This window comes from Cervus elaphus, chromosome 11 (assembly GCF_910594005.1).
Source record: "Cervus elaphus chromosome 11, mCerEla1.1, whole genome shotgun sequence".
Classification (NCBI taxonomy): Eukaryota; Metazoa; Chordata; class Mammalia; order Artiodactyla; family Cervidae; genus Cervus; species Cervus elaphus.
In genome coordinates, this window is record NC_057825.1 from 31,615,808 (window position 1) to 31,630,552 (window position 14,745).

At 50.4% G+C, this 14,745-nt stretch overlaps 1 protein-coding gene and 1 non-coding gene across 2 annotated transcripts in view; both read right to left on the reverse strand.

Annotated features, from left to right (window-relative positions):
* The window catches only part of ADCY3 (adenylate cyclase 3), an 82,600-nt gene that overhangs the window by 41,540 nt on the left and 26,315 nt on the right, over positions 1-14,745 (reverse strand). Inside the window, exon 3 of the mRNA XM_043917321.1 lies at positions 2,362-2,511. Within this exon, the coding sequence (XP_043773256.1) occupies positions 2,362-2,511 (150 nt within the window). The remainder of the gene's footprint in view (positions 1-2,361; positions 2,512-14,745) is intronic.
* TRNAG-CCC lies at positions 10,306-10,378 on the reverse strand. Its single transcript has one exon. It is a non-coding gene; the product is annotated as a tRNA-Gly (tRNA).

The window sequence follows — 14,745 nt, forward strand, 5'->3', positions numbered from 1 at the left end:
GATTATCCCATTTTACCTGCAAATGTATTATCATCTACACTTCACATATAGGGAAACTGAGGCCCAAAGAGGGGAAAGAACTAGCCCAAGGGCACACTCAGGCTAAAGTCCACTTGGCATTTACAGGCACCTGCTGCATCCCAGCAAGGCCTGGGGGCGTGTCCCTCTTCTCCCTTCACCTCCCTTCGGCCTCCCTGGACCTCTCATTCCGGGGCCAGTGTCTGCCCTGCTGCTGCCACACGGCCTGGGCAGACAGCCAGGCACCCTCTGGATGCTCCAAAGTGTCCAGGAGGCCTGAAGCACACAGGGGTGGTTCTCTCTGCCAGGCCCCAGGCTCCCTGCACTGACCCTGCCAGGAGCGAGCATACGGCCTGGGCATTAGAAAGCAGGCCTAGTGGCCTGACCATCACCGCTCCCAGCTTTCCAAGTTACAAAGCACTTCTGTCTATGTTTCTCATTTGACCCTCAGGGAACCCTCAGCAAGATGATGATCATCAACATCTCCACTTTGGAGTAGGAATACTCCCACTTTGAAGATGAGGAAAGAGAGGCTCTACAGGGTGGATAACTTGTCCAAATCATCCATGCATAGAATAACAGACCCAGGGTGAGACACAGGGCCTTTCTCACCACCCCAGAAGGCCCCCACCAAGCACCGTGGAACGTGATTGAAGATGTCCTGGATTATACACAATGAGACTGACAAAATCAACACAGATGAGTATGCTCAAAACTGCAAAGACTATATAAAAAAGAACCCTCCAGTCTAGCTAAGTGGTGACACACACGTTTTTTTTTTTTTAATGTAGAGAACACAGCGGGAGGCCTCCACAGTATGAGAGATCAAATGCAAACAAGAACCAAGACAGTATAGAAGGCAGAAATTAAAGAATGCCTTTGAAGGGGCTCAATAAAGCCAGTAAAGCAGGATTCTTTAAATACATTCCAGCCGCAGCAGCTCCTCGGTAATGACAGGACACAGGGTCGAGGAGAAGGGGACAGGTGTGATGGCCCCTTGTCACCATGGAAGTCAGGATGGTTCACCTTCTAAAGCCTGTCTTCTGAAAGAGATGAGTCCAAAGCTCAACTCAGAAGCTTCTAGATCTCATTGGTAAACAGAGAGAGAAGGAACGCCCCAGGACAGAGGGAGCCAGGACACACCAGCTAAATGAGTCAGTGTGTGCCTTAAAACAGCACTGTCTGGAGAATGTGAGGTTCACCAATGGAACCCCCGAAACTACTGCCCTGCCCACCTGGGTGGCAAGGTCCAAGAAAACAGCAATTTCAGTGAAGCTGCCGATCCCAGAGCAAACAGCACCACCTGAACACAAAATGACATGGTTCCCAGAGCAGAGAGGCATATATTTTCAACCTACTAAGTTCATTTATTCAGGGGAAGCCAACCTATGGAGAACAGGAAACTGGTGGATGAAATTTCTGAAGACCTTCAAAAAGCATCTGAGATGAATCCAGACCAAAAACTATTTAAAAGACTCAGTCACATGAGAGCAGGGAGCTTCTGCGGTGGATGAGGCTGGAGTGAAGCCAGTAAACACAGCGTGGGGACAGCAGGCACTTCTCTCAGTGGAAAAATGTAAACAGTGGGGTCCCCAGGGGCTGGGCTGGTTTTACCATGTTCACAAATGACAGCAGGAGAAGGCAGTGGGAAGCCTGCCCTGAGTGCAAAGGAAACAGTGCCCATAGGAGGAGGGATGAGGGGATGACAAACTTCACCCAAAAGGACCCTGAGGCCAGGGAATGTGTCTCCCACCCCCGCCCCACCGCAGGGAGCCCTGAGCAGACAGTAGGTGGGTAGCATGAATCTGCACAAGACGGAGTGACAGAGGGATAAGAGTGATGCCTCCAAAGAAACTGTGGTGCTGGAGAAGACTCTTCAGAGTCCTGTGGACTGCAAGGAGACCACACCAGTCAATTCTAAAGGAAATCAATCCTGAATATTCATTGGAAGGACTGATGCCAAAGCTCCAATACTTTGGCCACCTGATGCGAAAAGCCAACTCACTGGAAAAGACCCTGATGGTGGGAAAGACTGAAGGCAGGAGGAGAAGGGGGTGACAGAGGATGAGATGGTTGGATCGTATCACCGACTCAGTGGACATGAGTTTGAGCAAACTCCAGGAGACAGTGAAGGAGAGGGAAGTCTGGTGTGCTGTAGTTCATGGGGTCGCAAAGAGCTGGACACAACTGAGCAACTGAACAACAACGCTAGTAAAAGAGAATTCAAACTCCAAGCCCCACTGAGCCCTGGAGACCCAGAAGTAACTGGGCTCACTCCCTTTTGACAGGCCCCAAACTGGGGTCTCAAGGTACTGCCCCAAAGCCTTCCCCAGAGAGCCTGACCTGCTGCTGACTCTGCTCCTCCAGGTTCATCTTCACCTCCAGAGACTGGCGGGCCTCCAGGAAGGCCTTGCGGTGCTTGCGGTCTGCCATGTAGTAGGACATGATGCCCACGATGATGGCGCACAGGTAGAGGAAGACGTTGGCCAGAATCTGCATGCCAAGGAGGGGGAGAGGAAAGGACAATGGTCAGGGCCCGCCTTCAGGAGAGGGAGGGGACCAAGATCTACCCGCAAGTTGCCCAGGGTCCAGGGAGGTGTCCGGCAGAGCCTCCGGCCTTGAGCGGGTATTCAGATCCCTGGAGTAGACCCTGCCCCGCACCATGGATGCCTGAAGCTAGTCAAGGGTGTGGCTCCAGGCCTGGAAGGCTGGTAGGAGGACCACTGTTCTCTCATCCTCCTTTACATGGTAGCCAAGTGGGCCCATCCCACCCACTTCGAGGCCTGAGTTGTCCCTCCATTACTCATCCATTCACCCACTTACTCGTTCAACGACCACTTACCCTTACTTCATAGGTGCATTTAGGCACTGTGCTGAATAGCTGGGGAGGAAAGTGAACCAGATCTACTGGCCAGGCGTGTATAATCCTAACAGCTACAGGTCATAGGGAATGTCACAGGAGACCAGAAGAGGTCCTAGGCTGATTCCGTTGTCACAGTGCTACCTAACATGTGAGTCACAGGTTACAGACCTCTAGGATTCACGTGCACCCTCTGAGCCAATTCACCTGCCACCTGGTGAGAGGGTGGCCAGCACCAACATCCAGGTCTCACAAGGAACTAAAGCTACAGGAAGCAGAAGAAAGGGTTTGGGATCTAATGTCAGTTTGGTGAGCTCAGTGTACTGGCACCAAGGGCTTCTTCGGGCATCAAGAGGCTGTTTTCCCAGCCCTGGCACCCTGCAGGCTGCCCGAGGTGTCCCTGGTCCCTAGCTCTCAGAGGCTGCCAGAGGTACCTTTGACTGTGGACCTACATCCAAACCACATTTCCGGGTGTTGGCAGCTGATGGCTCCAATCTCTGACCCAACTTGGCCCCATTTTGGGCTGGACCAGGTTCTAATTTCATACTGTTCATGGGGTTTGCAAGGCAAGAATAATATTTTTTCCAGTAGTCATGTATGAATGTGAGAGCTGGACCATAAAGAAGGCTGACCACTGAAGCACTGATGCTTTCTAACTGTGGTTTAGAGAAGACTCTTAAGAGTCCTCTGGACAGCAAGGAAATCAAACCAGTCAATCCTAAAGGAAATCAACCTTGACTATTCATTGGAAGGGCTGATGCTAAAGATGAAGCTCCAATACTCTGGCCACCTGGTGCAAAGAGCCAACTCATTGGAAAAGACCCTGATGCTGGGAAAGACTGAAGGCAGGAGAAGGGAGCAACAGAGAATGAGATGGTTGGATGGCATCACTAACTCAATGGACATAAGTCTGAACAAACTTCAGGAGATAGCGAAGGACAGAGAAGCCTGGCATCCTGCAGACCATGGGGTCACAAAGAGTCAGACACGACTTAGCAACAGAACAACAACAAAGGTTCTAGTTGCTCCCACTTCTCTAAGACCACTGGCTGTGAATCTTCTCCAATAAGGCCTGTTTCCAGGTGTGGTGCCTCTTACTCCCCTGAGGCTGCCCCAGGTTCCCTGCCTTGATTCTCTGAGGGCCTGTCAGAGGTAGACAGACCTCTCCTCTCAAGGGTGTGGTTTTGGGAGCAGAAGGTAGAAATTGAGAGGTGGGAAGGGAGACAGAAGTTCTTAGTTCCTGGCCCTAGGGGAAGAAAAGATCAGTCAAGTGGAACATAATAAATTCTGAGGTGGGTGAAAAATGCAGGGAAGTCCATTTTAGATTTGTAAGCAAGAAGGTTTAATAGATAATAAGGCAAGTTAATTGTTTATGATTTGCTGTATGTTTATGATTTGTATGTATGTATGTATGCTGTATGTTTATGATTTGTTTGATTATGCTGTATCCCTTCTGTTTTAATGTTTCATCAGGGCTGCTGGTTGATACTAACTAGGAGAACTTACCACCCAGAAAGAAGCTTCCTAAAGAGCTTGTACTTGGCTATCAGTCTGAGCCTGGGGGTGTAGGGGGGCACTCAAGAAAGGCCCACTTAGTAATGAATTAATTAGCAAGTGAGACGTACAATAACAAAGGCGTGTCTTGGTGCTGGTAATCAAGTCACTAGGTGATAATTTCACAAGCTTCTTAGACAGCTGGTTCTGGGAATTAACAATAGCCCGATCTTGGGCCTGGGCAGCTCTGATGGCCTCCACCATTTGTGGGGCAAGCAGGTGGGATCTCAAAGTCCATAGGGACATCTCTTGCACCTTCTTCTGGACCATGACAGCGCATTCCCACAAGCGATCAGTATCAGTATGGCCTCAGGCCACTTTATTAAACACCTGATGATCAAAAACGCTGGTAATTCATAATTTATGTTCAGTGAGTCAAAGCAAATCACACAGATCACTGGGTCTCAAAGCCAATCTACTGTGAGGTCCGGGAAACTCCACCAGCGCAGAGGCCACTCTCCATGGGGCCCGTGGGGCCTTAGAAATCTGCTTGCCCTCAAGTTCATGGCTCAGGAAACTAGACTGTCAAGATCAGCCTGCTCCCCATGCGTACTCATGGAGCAGCGGCACCCCATCAAAGCCCACAGGGGTGGGTGGGCAGTCCAGATACAGTAGCCACCAGGCCGAGAGTCTCAGGGCTGACCGGGCTCAGGGTCATGGAGGATAAGGGAGGTGCCACACACCTGGACCCAACACCTGCCAGTTTCAGCAACTGATCCAGGGGCTCAAGATAAGGTAGGATAACCTGGGCCACCGGCCTATGTCTCCCCTGGCCACAGCCAGCCTGGGCTGTCACACGGCTGGGGACAGTGCTCCACACTCAGGGGTCTTCCTGACCACTCACAAGCATGGAAGAGGCGGGCTGTGTGAAAGGTACCATGCTGAGACGCTCGCTCCTTGGAAGACAAGCAATGACAAACCTAGACAGCATATTAAAATCAGAGCCATTACTTTGCTGACAAAGGTCCACATAGTCCAAGCTATGGTTTTTCCAGTAGTCATGTATGGATGTGAGAGTTGGACCATAAAGAAAGCTGAGCACCAAAGAATTGATGCTTTTGAACTGCGGAGTTGGAGAAGACTCTTGAGTCCTGAGGACTGCAAGGAGATCAAACCAGTCAATCCTAAAGGAAATCAACCCTATATATTCATTGGAAGGACTAATGCTGAAGCTAAAACTCCAATACTTTTGCCACCTGATGCAAAGAACTGACTCGTTGGAAAAGACCCTGATGCTGGGAGAGACTGAAGGCAGAAGGGGAAGGGGACGACAGAGGATAAGATGGCTGGATGGCATCACTGACTTGATGGACATGAGTTTGAGCAAGCTCCAGGAGTTGGTGATGGACAGGGAAGCCTGGCGTGCTGCAATCCATGGGGTCGCAAAGAGTCGGAAACAACTGAGCGACTGAACTGAACTGAGCTTGTGTCAGGAACCACTGTTGTACATTACCTACTGAGGCATCCACGGAAGAAAACCAAACTTGCAGACAGACCAGCAGAGAGCAGCTCTAGTGGAGAAGTTCCAAACCAAAGATTATAATCCAAAAACTAGAAGAGGATTCAGATTTGGTTCATGCCTGGGGCCGTGTAGGCAGGACAGTATTCCTTTCATAGAACTGCACGTGTTTTAAATAAAATCCATTTTTGCAATGCCACTTGCAGGAACAGAGTCTAAAAAGTATATTCAAGGGGAGCCCCGGACTCTGGCACTGCCCCTTGCCAGCCAGGTGCTGCGAGGTCAAATAACCAGCCCGAGTTCGTTTCATCATCTTTGAGCTGACGCAGGGACTGACTCAACTGGAAGGTCCCTCAGCCCTGACACTGGTCCTCTGACCTCACTGAGGACAAAGGTTGGGATTGGAGACCAGGTCCTGAGAGGCCAGGGGAAGGACAGCAGGTTGGTTCCAGGTTGGCTAGAGAGCCACACTGCCTCCCGTGCCCTGGGCACCCCTGGTCTTGGGAAACCTCACCCCCTTCCTGACCTGCACTCTCAGCTGCAGGGATATGGAGGCAAACAGCTGCATCTGGGCCACGCACGGGAGGCTCAGGTGGGTCCTGCACGTGCTATCCATGCCAGGGAACCCCCTCCACCTTTCAGTGAGCGCATCTGTTTCCAGGCGATTCTTCCCACAGTCCCAGACCTTGGGTCTCCTGGAGTGCCCCCAATTCTCTAACCATGCTTCAACTGAAGAAAAGGCCCTCATGGGGTGCAGCTGCTCTAGTCCACCTGACCTCTCTCACGTGGAGCCACAGTTCTGAGGCCTGGAAGGAGCTCGGTAACCCCTCAGGGCCAGGCAGAGGTGGAGAGAGGCTCAGCCCACGACAACAGGCCAACTCTCAGCCTCCAAATCCAGGACACAAATCCGCCAGGTGATGCTGCCTAGCCAAGGACACCTCCAGCCAAGGAAGCAGGGGTCTCCTCTGGGGAGGTGCCAGGGGAGGCATTGCAACAGGTCCCCTGGGGTGATGGGGGCCCAGCTGCTCCGCCCCAGGTGTGCACAGGTGACTGGCACAGCAGGCTGCATGCACTCCCAGGGGACCCCGTAGCCAGGGCCGGGAGCCCCTGATCTTGTCCAGTTCCCTTGCCTGTAACACCCCCTCACATCACACCCTTACATCCTAGACACGGGCATGTACCTTACCCGCCTCATCTCATTGAATCTTCACAAGGTAGGTGATGTTATTTCAATTTTACAGGAGAAGAAACTGAAATTAAACAAGGGCTCATAACTAGAGGATAAGGTTTCTTCCTGCTTGCTCAGTCATGTCCAACTTTTTGTGACCCCCATGGATTGTAGCCCGCCAGTCTTCTCTGTCCATGGGATTTTCCAGGCAAGAATACTGGAGTGGGTTGCCATTCCCTTCTCAAGGGGATCTTCCCCACCCAGGGATGGAACCCGTGTCTCCTGATCCTGCAGGTGGTCTCTTCATCACTAGCGCCACCTGGGAAGTCCTCTCTTCTTATTCTTTGATGCACAATCCCATCCTACAAGCAGCATTTATAACCCCACCTTTTCCCAGAAAGGCTATGAGATATTTTTTAACACTAAAATCAAAATTTCCACCAAGATACCAGCCCTAAGGCACTTCCTGTGAGCTGCTTGCACTTTTCATCTGAAACAAAGCTGTACATCGACAGATTTCCACAGTTTCCATACACATGGGTGGTCTTTAGCTCTAGGCTCGGGAATTCCTAAATTACCTGTTTCATATTTACAAATGTAAGTGTGTCTCACTTAGCAAAAGGAATGTGCTCCCCCAAAACGTGCCTCCTTCGGCAGTGAGCCCCACCCCCACCCAGTGCTGCACCGAGGAATCAAAGGTGACCAGGAGGCCACCCCAGGGCCCACAAGCCCAGCACTGCCAGAGAAGGTCTGGGTCCAGGGAAGGCCACGATGATGGACAAGGCGGGCAGCTGTCATCTCTCTAACTCATCTGCTAGTATTGCCTCTCACACTACAGTTTAAAAGCTGCAGACCCAGCTTTGGCCCAGCTTTTGCAAACTTTTGGCCACCAGGAAAGCTTGAACCCTGGAGAGAATCTGAGATGTGTCTGTCCCGTGATTACGACAAATGGGCTTCTTCAAGCTGAACCTTGAGCTCTGCTGGTCTGGGATGAATTTTCTGGTGCTCCCACTCCAGTGACGGGGGAAGGGCCTTCTTGTCAGAATTCAACTCCCTCCAGAGCTGCCTTTCTTGTACCCACTGCTGCATAAATACCTCTCCCAACACTCCAGCCCACCTGGCTGCCCCTCTTCCTGCTCAACCTCCATCTCCCTTCCTCCCCTCCATCCCTTCCCCACCCTCCTCACACAGGGTTCTGTCCTGTCTCTCACAGACAGGGCACCTGGTAAGGCCAGCACTGCTGTTCTTCTCACCCCTAGGACCCCAGACCTCACCCCGCACCCGGTGCTCAGGAAGGCAGAGCAGTTGGGCTGGACACACCAGGTAATGAAGCCACAACACAGATTTCCCACTCAGCTGACCCTTTCAGCCTCTGGACACAGATAAGCAGATAAGAAACCATCCTAAAGTCAACCTCTGGCCCCCCACGACCTCCCAGGACCCAGCGTTCTAATTAACATCCCATCCTCAGCACGCCAACCTCTCCCATTCTAAGATCAGAGAGGAATGGGGCTCGGTCACTCCCCCAGGACGGTGAAGACCCCCAGGACAGCAGGAGGGGGACAGTCTGAGAAATATCCAGAGTATAAAGCAGAGCATACAAAGCGGCAAGAGAAAGGTAGGGGTGGGTGGGGTGCCACGTTCTTTCAGGAAGAGGTTAGAAGGCATCACACACACTCCAGAGAGAGATGGGATCTCGGAAACATGGTAATGGGCTCTGGTACCACAGCCAGTAAATGAGTGTGGCCCGAAGCCTCTGCCTCTATGTCATCCAGAGGATGAATCTGGATAGTTCTGGCTCCACTTTCCAGTTCTGAAAGTGAGCAGCGGCCCAGATGCACAGACCCTCACTCCTGCTCCTCCCCATGGTCCTGGGCTGGCCGTGACAGCACCTGGCTGCCCACCTAGACAGGCAATGCCTGAGAAGACTGCTCCAGGGTGCCGTTGAGGTCACCTCTTCATGCCCTAGTGGCCTCCTTTAGACTGGGCAGCAGTCTTGTTTCAAAAGAATTGTTCCTTGAGATGAATGGAGACAGTAGCATGGAAGCATATACACTACCATATGTAAAACAGATAGCCAACGGGAATTTGCTATATGACTCAGGAAACCCAAACCGGGGCTCTGTAACAACCTAGAGGGGTGGGAAGGCATGGGAGGTGGGAAGAAGGGGACATACGTGTACCTATGGCTGATTCATGTAGATGTATGGCAGAAATCAAACCAATATTGTAAAGCAATCATCAATTAAAAATAAAGAAACATAACTATAAAAAAAGAATTGTTCTTTTTTTCCTTTTAAACACAAGATTCTAAAAATAATGAATAAAATGAATGAATCTCCCAAGTGGGTAAACAATCAGACTAAAACTTCGTCTAACCCACGACAGCTGGACCAAGTGTTTATAATACCCCAGCTCAGAAATGCAACCGTGAGAAAACTCCTTTACGAAATCCTTCCTCTTGGAATCTGACGAGTCACCACGTCCTGCACAGTCTCTAACAGCCCACAGGGACAGGGATGGCTCTAAGTGGGGCTTTAAGATGGAAGTCACCCCACCAGAGGCAGGCTCATGGCTCAAGTACCCAGGCTGACCTCACTCTGTAAGCTCATTCAGGACTGCAGATTCCAGAACATTCCCCAAATGGGGGGCGGAGGGGAAGACTGCAGCTCTAGGGTGTCAGCTGTCCTCAGAGATCTTGTGAAGCTCTGCTGCTGGGGGAAGGCCTCTGTTCATTAAAGCTAACTTAGATGTTTTGGAAAAAAACTCTCCCAGGAGTTGCAGGGTGGGAAGGAGCAGGGTAGAAGACACCTCTGCAGCAACCAGCCTCCACAACCTAAGGAAGACAGGCCAGAGCCTGCAATGACAGCCACACAGTGCCCACCGGGTCTCCACCTGGGAAGCCATGCTCCCAGCAGACCCTTGGAGGGGCCCACTGGTAGATGAACACATGGCAAAGAGGCTGGGCCATGCAGTCACAAAGAAACTCCCCCATCACCCATCACCGGCAGGCTGTCTGGCCTGGAGCAAGTCACTTAACCTCTCTGAGACTTGGTCTCCTCATCCTCACCATAACCCTGAAGGCTGTTCCACTAAGATTAAAACAGATTCTCTGCAACACCACCTAACAGAGGGGTTGGCACAAAATATGTTAACATTTTTTTTATTTCTTCCAGAGAAGAGAATGAAAATTGGTACCTAACACTTTTTATTTTAGGCTATGCTGTGTGGCATGTGGGATCCTAGTTCCCCAATCAGGGATTGAACCTGTGCCCACTGCATTGGGAGCACAGAGTCTTAACCACTGGACTACCAGGGAAGTCCCCCTAATAACACTTTAATGAAGTTTTACAAGAACTTTCAAATTCAACAGGTCTCCTAGCAATGCTGAAACTGGAACACAGATGTCCCTTTTCATTTTTCCCCCTACAAGCACAGAGTTTAAATTTCAAGACATTAAAAAAAAATCTGTCCTGGTCCAGAAGACCAAACATCAGAAACCAGCCTGGCTGGGCATGGGTGGCCTTGCAGCAGGTCCACCACCGCTTTCTTGCCCAGCAAGCACACCACTCAAACATGAGGCCAGGGCCGCTTTCCCTACATTCCTGTCTTGGTAGCTGATTTGTGATGTGGGTCAGCAGAGGCTGGGCGAAGTCTATGGAGCTGGGGGACCCTGGGAGCTCAGCACCCAGTGAAGACCTGGAGCATTTATGCGTATGGGGAGGTCTGCAGTCAGTGGGGTCATGCTCCCGTGTTCCCCCAGGGTAAATGCCAGCATCCTTGAGCCAAGAGATGACTGGAGTCTCTAGTCAATACAACCCCACTCAACACAATGCAGAGCTCAAGCCTTGGGGCACTGTGACAAGCTCTTCCAAGTCAGGTGTTTTGTTAAGTTCCTACCACCTGCCTCAAAAGGGCTTCCAGAAGCTTCCTATTTGTTTAATAGCTTGGACATGCCTCTGCTAAAAGATACTCAATGTTCACCCTCTTCCAAAACAAAGATGACTTCCAGATAGTCATCCAACCTTCTTGACGTGTGACACAAGGTCCCTTGTGACCTGCTAGGTGACCAGAACAGCTTTCTAGGTTGTGTACTGCACAACACAGGGGCACTGCTCCAGACACAGACACGATGGCTCCCCTGAAGACGTGGAACACAGGAGCCCTGACTACGGGGCTCCCATTTCACACTTATGTCTTGTATGTGGCCGCTGCCCACCAGGCTCCCCTCACTCCAGCCACACTGGGCATCTCTCCAATCTCTAACAAGATGTGCTATTTCAGGGCTCTACAGCTCCATCCAGAACACCCTGTTCTCTCCCCTCCCTGACCAGCGGAGGGCTAGCCACACACTGAAATGATGCTCTGACTTAACCAGGTCAAGCATAAGCATGCAGCGCACCCCTGGCCCTTAGTCATCCCTCAGAAACCGTTAGCTGCTGTTACTATTTCAAGATTATCTCCAACACCCCTCCCTGATTCCCAGACAGAACCATCCATCCATCCACCCATCAGTTTAGTGAATGCCCACCCTGTGCTAGGCAGGTACTTGGCATTTAGCAGTGAAGACAACAGAAAAAGTCCCTGCTGTCATGGAGCTGATGATTTGGTAACAAGAGACAAATAAGCAATAAATAATTCAACATAAGAGTATCAAAACTCATCAGAGAATAAAAATGAGTGAGTGACTGGGTGGCTGCCATAGACTGAGTGAGGCGACGGCTGGGCCCCATTCTCCACTCCCCTGTAAAGTCCTATTCAGCCACACCTCTGCCACGGCCTCATGCAGAGTGATGAGGGTCCTCCCTCCTGCTGACTCGGACTGTGTGATCTACTTTGGCCAAATGGATGTCCGTGCATATGATACAAGCAAGAAATACGCTTGCTTCCCACTCTGTGCTGCTGCTGTCGCCATGAGAACAACATGCACCAAAAGTTCACTGGTCCAGTAGAATGAGAAACCCATGGAGGAGAGCTGAACTGAAGCTGCAGCTTGTAGCCAAAACCAGCTGAAGCCCAGCCTACATCAGCCACACCCCAGCCAACCCACATCCCAGCCAACCCACACACATGAGCAAGAAATGTGCGGTTGTGAGCCACTGACGTCTGGGCTGTTTGTTACAAAGCATTAGGTGAAAACAGCTGACTGTGGTTAGATGGTTAGGATAGGTCTCCCTGAAGCAGTGTTGCTTAAACTGAGATATGAATGTCAAGAAAGTCCCAGTCACAGGAAAAATCAGAAGAAAGAGCCTCTTGGATGGAGAATACACTGGTGCAAAGACTCTTTCCCATGAGACAATCCTTCCCCCTCCACCTCCTGATGCATCTGTGTGTATCACCCAGACAAGGATGCAAGGAACACCTGTGGTCAGGGTGTGTCTTGTACTCACATTTGCAGCCGCAGGGCCTGGCCCAGTTACTGGCACAGAGCAGAAGTTAGCTGCACAAATGGCTATCATAGAAAGAAAATGAATGAACAGTCCATTCTCCACTGTGGTGTCCCTTTAGTAAGAACCAAAATCCAGCTGCAGAAAGGCTGGAACAGTTCTCAACTAGGGTGGGGCGGTGGTGATCTGGGGACCATTTGGCAATGTGTCTGGGGACATTTTTGATTGTCACAACTAGAGGGGAGGATGCTTCTGGCATCTCCTGGGTGGAGGCCAGGGCTGCTGCTGAAGACTGCATGGTGCACCAGGCAGTTCCCACAATGAGGAACTGTCCAGCCTCAAATGTCAACAGCTCTGAGGTTGAAAAACCCTGGCCCAGAGCAATGCCTTCTTCCCTTTTGATTCCTGAGTCTTCACTTGAAACTTGCTTAAGCTTTTGGACTGAAGAACAAGGAACTCTGAGGACAAAGATGGAACAAGAAGATTTATTTTTATATCATTATATACCTCATGGGCTAAGAGGACAACACTACCAACACTTGCTAAATAAAGGACACAGCAGCTTGACAAATGCACCCACAACAGACAGAAGGAAGGTCCAAATCCCATGGATAGAGGCGATTAAGACCAGAGAAGAGCACCTGGTCTGTCTCCATCCTGGAGGAGCAGATGCAGGAATAAACATCTCACAGTTGGCATTTGATACTGATGAAGGATTATCCCCTTGAAGTCTGTGGACCAGGTTAGGGAGAGTCAGTGAGCCTCTAAAATTGGCGGGGAGGGGGAGGGCGCGGAATTTTTGCCCTCTTCTGGGGAGCAAATTCCACTGCTTTCACCAGATTCTCCAAAGGGTCTGTTTGCCCAGATGATGAAGAACCACAAAACCAAAAGTGCTCCATCTCCTCGTGCGGCTTCACAGCAGAAACACAAAACATCAGGTCATGGCACTTTGTGTCTCTTCTTACACATGTGACCCCATTAGTCACCCTGGTTTTTTTCCACAGGCCAAATGATTTCTTTTCTACTTAAAGGAATCTATTTTTAAAATGTTTAATCATGTTTGGCTTCAGATTTTTTTTTTTTTAACTCAACCCTCAACTGTCCCAAGTTGTTACTGAGTGATGGACCCCATACTGGGTCCTGGAGAGTGAAAAAGAACTTCAAGAGCCCAGGTCTACTAGAGGAAAAGAAGCCACAGGAAATGCAGGAAACACAGACTGATTGTGAGAGAAGAGGACAGGCTGGCAAAGGTGGTAGTCCCTACTGTCCAGCGGTGATTCAGTTACACACATGTATACATTCTTCTTTACATGCTTTTCCATTATAGTTTATCGCAGGATATTGAATACAGTTCCCTGTGCTCTACAGTAGTCCCCAGGAAGGAGTAACATGGGCTAGTCACACTCAATCGTGGGTTTTCACACATGCTGACAACACAGAGCTTTTATATACATATGAACAGATGGATCAGCAAGTGTGTCGGTGCGTGTGTGCCCAGTCGTGTCTCTTTGCAACCCCATGAACTCTACTTTGGCCACCTGATGCGAAGAGCCGACTCATAAGAAAAGACCCTGATGCTGGGAAAGATTGAAGGCAGGAGGAGAAGGGGACAACAGAGGACAAATGGTTGGATGGCATCATTAACTCAATGGACATGAGTTTGAGTAAACTCCGGGAGTTGGTGAGGGACAGGGAAGCCTGGCATGCTGCAGTCCATGGGGTCGCAAAGAGTCAGACATGACTGAGTGACTGAAGAAGCCAGGATCCTCTGTCCATGGGATTCTCCTGGCAAGAATACTGGAATGGGTTGCCATGCTCTCCTTCAGGAGATCTTCCCAATCCAGGGATGAGCCTCCATCTCTTATGTCTCCTGCATTGGCAGGGATGTTCTTTACCACTGGCGCCACCTGGGAAGCCCTACTATGTGCGTGTGTGCTCAGTTGTGTCTGACTCTTTGCAACCCCATGGACTGTAGCCTGGCAGGCTCTTCTGTCCATGGGATTCTCTCGGCAAGAACACTGGAGTGGGTTGCCATTTCCTCCTCCTCCTCCTTACTTGGATAGTAAAAGCAATTTAACCCAATTTCTCACAAGGACCAAAGTTAAATACAGAAAAGGCAAAAAGTAACAAACGGTACACTCAAGGAAGTCACCAGAACAATGAGAGGGTTCCAGCTGCCTGCTCTGGCCTTCTCACCTCTAAGTAGCCTTACCTGGATTGAGTGTAGATATCCTGACTTCCTGGAACTGTCTTTGAGTGAGCTTGAGAACAAATGCAACAGCCCAGAGGAGCATACCAT